Here is a 6,912-nt window from a genome sequence, read left to right as displayed (position 1 = left end):
ATAAGGGTAAATGTAAGAAGTTTCTTAATGGAAGGGGTAAATATGAACCAAAACTCTAACGAAAGGCAAATCTAAACTATAAAGGATATTAGAGGGTAAATTTCACTCTTTTCCCTTTTGAATAAGTCTCTGTTGGGCAAGGAAATTAACAATTTTTTTGGTTAATGGAATTTAACAAATTATCAAGAAGCAAAGTAAGCTATCAGTGTCATTAATAATTGGGAAGTGGGTATTAAGGAGGCTGTTTCTTGTAGAGCCAAAATTAGCACAGGTTGATCATGTGTATTAGGAGGGGATTTTGCTCCCAAATTGGATGCCGACTTGGAGTATTACCTTCCAAAGAGAAGACAATGTTTTGGAGTGTCAAATCATACTACTTCAAGTTTACAAGATTTTCTCCATAGGGACCACTCTGTTGTACCTTATGCTTTCGACCCATGTGCTTCTTTTTTTTTTTTTTTTTTTTTGTACAACCATCACTATATTTCCTATTTTGATATTATGAAGGCTGTCACAACCCATCACAATATTATTATACATATATATATCTCATATATGTTGTGATATATAAAACATTGCTAGTATTGACCCCAAATATTCATCTGAAGTTTTAACATTACAACCCATATGCATTGAAGATGCCAACTGTTACCAGTTCACATACTTTTGGATTCATTCAACCACGAAAAAAATATTCACTTTCAATGTTTACACCAACCTATCCATAAATGATATATCATATTGCATAATTTTTACTACTTGACTAAATATGATTAATAAACATGCTATTTTATCGCTTAACCATGGTAAATCAATTAAATATCCGATATTCTTTTTGTTTAACTGGGATGTCCTATTACACTGACAGATAATTTGACTTATCGAGAAGTAATTGAAAGCTTATTTAGTCCTTGATCCATTCTAGGACACCAATCCATCATTGGCAAAACAACTAATTGCCCCATTTTATTTTGTGTGTCTTAATTTGATTAAACACGAAATTTAAGAAGGTAAAAAAAGCTTTGAATCTTGTCATCTTAAATTAAATGTGTGTACAACATACCAAAAAATATTATTCGAATTCCATCATCTTAAATATGTCATGGCATTCCTATGTAGGAGTGTCGCTAGAGGTAAAATTGGAATGTTATAATCAAAATTTATTAAAAGGAGAAATACGATATTCCCTTTGAGACCGACGTACCAAAAAAAAAAAAAAAAAGGGAAATTAAGGCACATAAATGAAAATGGAGAAGGTATTTAGTTACCCATTTTGAATTTGCTCTAATAGAAGCTATTGCATTATTAGTGAGATGATTTTCCGGCAATTAAGTTACTATTATACATGTATTTTCTGAATAGTGATAATATAACTCTTTGCTCTTCATAACATTGTTATATATTTTAAAGCAATTGCAATATAATGAAAAATTTGAGCTCTTGATTTTAATGACTAATAAATTAAACAGTAGAATCGAAAATCTATCCAACAGTGTCTGGCGAAAGAATTGAAGGTAGCACAAATTAAACTACAAAATACAGTTCCATTAATGATTAAACTACAAACTACTAACAATTAAGGGGAGATTGATGATGAGAATGTGATGTACATGATATTGAATAATCTCAGTGAACACCTCCTTTTTCAGACTTCTGATCATAATTAAGCTAAACTTTTTCTTTCAGGGATTGAATATCCTAATGTATATTGTTTGGCTAAATCCGTCCGAAGATATTCTTAACATAGTGTGATATTGTCTGCTTTGGGTTAAGCCGGTACGATTTAATTTCCTCCAAAATGCCCCACACCATTAAGAGATCATACACCTCATATGTAGCTTCTCAATCTTTTCAGCTATCAATATGAGATTTTATTCGCACACCCAATATATATAATATGCACATGGTGTATTACTTTCTCAGACCTCTTTCAGTCTTTGTCTATGCAAGAATAATGCATTCCCTCTTTTTTTTTTTTTTTTTAAATTTTAATTATGTGTAGTAACGATGTATATTTATTTTTATATGATATACTTTATTTTTTAGTCTGTCTCAAAAATATGATACATTTTTATAGTTAGAAATAATTTTAAAAAAAAATCAGCCTAAAACTTTCCCTTTTACCCTTAATAAAATGATTACAGCTACACAAATATTTATGATTTGTTATAGACCACAAATTTTAAAAGTGTTCATTTCTTTTTTAAATTTCATGTCTAATAAAATTATATCACTTGAATTGAGACGAAGTGAGTATTATTAACGCCTAATTGTTTCTAGTAAGATATTATATTTTATATAACAATTACTTAGTGGCATAAAAATCTATACACTACACCAGTATACAACACGTATGATGTGGGCTGATGGGAGAAATTCATACAATATATGGGGTATGTGAGGAACTACTCATACACGCATTTTCTGTCGAACTGAAGAACTAATCATTCAGCGAGCCCGTTAACAGTGGGCCCACAAAAGAACTGAACGGTCCAGATTGATATATTAGTGGGCCATAGTCCAGCAGGGTCATTAAAACCCACCACTGATCTTTAAAGTGCCAGCAATGGTGCTCTCTCTCTCTTTGTATAAAAAGGGGAAGAATGATACACCTGTGTTTGTCAGTGATACCTATTGTACAATAGGTTTTAGGCTATGACCACATTGTGGGCCCTCACCACCTGAGCCAACATCTAAAACTGATAAGGTATGGGCCCTCACCAAGTCAATTAATCAATCCCATATCTCTTACCCCCTCCGTCCCAATTTATATAATGTAATTTCACTGGATACGAAATTTGAGAAATAAAGAAAAAATTTGAATCTTGTGTTTTGAAAATAAGCGAAAGATACTTGGCCTTTCACCCCTAGCCACAATTCATCCCCGTATTTTGTCACATACGTGGGTTCGATCCTTCAAGGCCTATTAAAGCTCTCTTCAACCTGCTTATGGCTAGATCGATCGGTTTCGGGTCAGATAGGAAGAACTAGAAGATTCCACCTCTGGAAAGTGCCTACAGCCCAGGTCAGGTGACCCGAAAGGACCAGACATAAACCACCCACTAAGAAAAGGGTAAATAATACAAGCGATCAAGCTGGCAAGTCAGGGATACAGGATGAATTTTTCGAGGGTGTGTGAACTTCCAACTATATTCAACCACATGTGCGGTTGTGTTTCTGTGGTTATAAATCATCTCATTAAGCGTAAAAGATAAAGTTTAGAGTTAAATTATTGCCAAATAAAGAAATGGGTCATTCTTTTTTAAATTAACTAAAAAGAAAAGTGTGTCATATAAATTGGAACAGAGAGAGTACTATTAAAGGATTTTATTGTAGAAATAGTACTGTCCGCTTATCATTTTGGGGTTTGTTCTTGAAAAATAGGTGAATTTCTATGATATTTTTATGATAAGTTTCACTTATGAAAATTTAAAATTTTATGACCGTGGCTATTTGTTGATTATAAGGATTGAAAATTGGCTATTTGTGAGTTTTACCCGACTTGTTTCCCTTGTATTTTAACCTTCTTGTACTAAAAGAATTTTTTTATCAACAATATGGTTACTTGTTTGAGTTTCTGTAAAACCAAGAAATTCATGGCAGTGATGATCAGAACACAATTTCTTGTTACTCTTCCTACATTATAGAGCTAGTATAACTGTTCCATTTCCTACATTATAGAGTTATATGACTTGTTGTTCGGGTGAAATCTTCAGTGTATTTATCAGTAGGGTTGCAAGAAGAAAAAGGGTGGATACACGGTAGTAATTTAACATGAGAAAATTGATAAGAAATGAAATTTCGGTCCAACTCAATCACAAAAACTAACTTGTGATCTATGTAAAAATTGTACAAGACCATACAAAGAAATCTTATCATCCCTCAACAGCCGCTGCGGGACAACTCAAGACGCTCACACGGCCTGCCACTAGTAGAAACAATGGCTTTTCCCACCGTGAATCAGTGGAAATTTTTTGTTTCAAAATATGATTTTTCCACCTAATACCGACCGAACTAGTTCACTGAAAAAACGTATGGTGGGAAACAGGTTCACACTGAAACGCTAGGAAATTTCCTGATTTGTTCCGTGTGAAAACACTACTATTTTTTCTTTCCCCACTGCGTCAATCAAAATATCTATGTGAATAGCCACTGAATAATTTCTAGTGAAAAAATCGTGATCTTTTAGTAGTGTGCAGACCTGCCAACTGAAGCGTGAACGACGTATTATGGAGATAGGACATCCAGTAAATCAAGAATGAAATGTTGCGACTCTAAAATCATGATAACAGATATATTTTGAGCTAACTCAACTCGAAAAACTAATTTGTGAGCTAAGTATTACTCAAGATCATAAAAAGGGACCAAATATTTGGACAACTCAGCAATAATAAAGTGAAAAAATCTTACTTCCCAAGTAAGTAAAATTATTCTTAGGATACACCCCATGCACAGCCAAAACATAGTAACTTTTGACATATACCTTTAGGTAAAATGAATAAAAGGGGTAAAGCAATAATGAAAAAATATTGCTCTCTTCAAACCCTAAAAAACCGGCAGGCAAATTCATCACACGAAAAATAGGAAGAACTAAAAAAAAAAAAAAAAAAAAAAAAAAAAAAAAAATGTAAAACTCAAAATTATAGAGCAAGCATATAATCAAACCTCACGTGTGTGTTTAACCATCCAAACTTTTACCACACAACACAATAAGAGGACTAATATAACAATCTTCTGATGATCGATCAGTCAATTTTTTTTAGGAATTATGGTGGCTTGTTGAATCATGCCGATCATCAGCACCACCACCACCGTGATGTGAATGTGATCCACTCGCTTGAGATTCCGATACACCTGAACATTGCCTATACGGGTTTAGTCCAGTGACCATGCCAAGTTGACCTTCTCCTAGTGTGCCACCACCACCGCCACCGCCTAGTTGCTGAGTTGGCAATAGTGCCACTGGGGTTGGAAAATTCATAAAATGTAATCCACTTGACATTGTGCTTCTATACAAAGCAGCAGCCGCAGCACCAGTGTTACTAACCGATGGAAACGTCCATACTGGTTCCCCCCCCAAAACTTGGCTATTATTATTCGTCAACATCCAAAAATTAGATGGAACAGAAGAATGACTTGTCGGTATAGTCCCACTACTTGACGACTGTAACAAATAACTCCCCATTTGTTGTTCATTTTGTTGTTGCTGATGCTGTTGTTGCAAGTCTATTTCTTGTCTCCTTTTTCGACTTAGACTTTCTTCTATGCTTGTCTCCGTTAAATCTAACGAATTGTCCCGCATTTCTTGTTTAGCTTGCTGCAACTGATGCATACTACTAGGGTTTGAATTTCCGGTTTGAAAATTCAACAACGTAGTAGCAGATCTATCGGATGACAAACCAATACCCTGAAACAAACCTCGTCTTTGGGAGAGTGAATAATTCGGATTGAAATACGAGGATCGTAGCTGAGATGGTATGGACATGCTAGATCCTGAACTACGTAACGAAATGTTGAGTGACGTGAAATTAGCCGGAATTGTACCTGTTGAAAAATTAAAATAGACCATGAACAATAGTAGTAACAAAGTCTAAGAAAATTTTCAACAGCATAATTTATATAAGTACCTCTATATTTTGACTAGCAAATTGTGAAAAAGAATAGGAAAACTTTGAATGATTATTCAACATTTAATTACCACAGGCCACTGTGGCCTTCTTTTGGTTAGGATAGGTAAGTATTCTAGTCTATTCTCAATGATCTTTTGTACAAAGTTTGGGATGCCAAATTAAGCTTGTAACTTTTTGCACATCGATAATGATCAATGGAAGCTCAGTTTAAAAAAAAAAACATTTAATTACCAGTTCCTGTGGCTGCTATAACGGAAGGTTCAGCTTGTTGGAGAAGCCATTCAATGGTTTCGCCATCGGACTTGTGACCGAGTTCACGAGTGAGCTGGAAAACCCTAGCGGCACAAAGGGCTGGCATACGTATACGTCTACCACGGCCATCAACCTTAGTGTGGCGGTCTTTGGTGGAAGTTCTCTTCGGAGCTGGCTTTTTGGGAGACTCGGTGGAAGCAACTGTAATCTGGAGGTTGTTACTATTAGGGTTTATATTCGTATTTATATCGGATGGGGAAATGGTGAGCGAAGGATAGTTATTATTAGCTGCTGAGGAGCTGGAGCAAGGTTCGTCTTCTTTCTTTTCGAGTAATTGGAAAGGGAAGTTGTTAGGACGGTACTGGTGATGATGCTGCTGGTGGTGATGGTGATGGTGGAGATGATCATCACCTCCTCCTCCTTCCATGATCAGTCTTGAAAGAGTGTGTAATAGCTTACTGATCGAGCGTTAAAAAATTAATGGAGAACTTTTTTCTTTTGTTCTTATTTTTTTTCTATGAGAAATTGAGTGACTGACCCTAAACTTCTGATCTTTGTTTCTTACTCTAGCTAGAATGAATGAAATGAATCAAACTATAGTAGCTAAAAACTGTTTGTGTATGTGTGTGTTTCCCTCTAGGTTGTTGATTGGGAATTCTTTGGGCATTGATGTGTTGTTTCGGTTTATGGGGAGAGAGAGATGTGAAGAGGAAAACTTAAAGCAACAAAGATAATGAGTGGGAATTATAAGGGCTAAGCTTTAAAAAGCAAAAAAAAAAAAAAATTGAACAAAGGGGAAAAGAAAATATTTGCTTTTATTGGGGTCCTTTTTTAATGTCTTTTTGACAAGTATTAGTTGGAATAAGTCTTAGTACTACTAGTAAATAAGAAAAAGGAAATAAAATCTTATATGATATAATTTTTTTTATGAAATTATTCAGGAAGAGGGAAATTGAAGGGGTTTTGTCGTGCTATTCTTTTTATTGTGGTTGTGACAGAGCCTTTGGTTCAGTCTCCACGTGAGGTGCTC

General features: G+C 34.8%; 1 protein-coding gene across 1 annotated transcript; it reads right to left on the bottom strand.

The window, feature by feature from the left end:
• Positions 1 to 4,388: 4,388 nt before the first annotated feature.
• On the bottom strand, positions 4,389 to 6,617 carry LOC132052403 (transcription factor TCP14-like). The gene is made up of 2 exons (XM_059443923.1): positions 5,862 to 6,617; positions 4,389 to 5,544 (listed from the first exon to the last, which is right to left on the bottom strand). Exons 1-2 carry the CDS (start codon positions 6,307 to 6,309, stop codon positions 4,760 to 4,762), a joined length of 1,233 nt encoding a protein of 410 aa, XP_059299906.1. The 5' UTR covers positions 6,310 to 6,617; the 3' UTR covers positions 4,389 to 4,759.
• Positions 6,618 to 6,912: the final 295 nt, after the last annotated feature.

This window comes from Lycium ferocissimum, chromosome 4 (genome assembly GCF_029784015.1).
Source record: "Lycium ferocissimum isolate CSIRO_LF1 chromosome 4, AGI_CSIRO_Lferr_CH_V1, whole genome shotgun sequence".
Lineage (NCBI taxonomy): Eukaryota > Viridiplantae > Streptophyta > Magnoliopsida > Solanales > Solanaceae > Lycium > Lycium ferocissimum.
The sequence above is the reverse complement of the archived record's forward strand: the minus strand, read 5'-3'. Positions and strand labels throughout refer to the sequence as shown.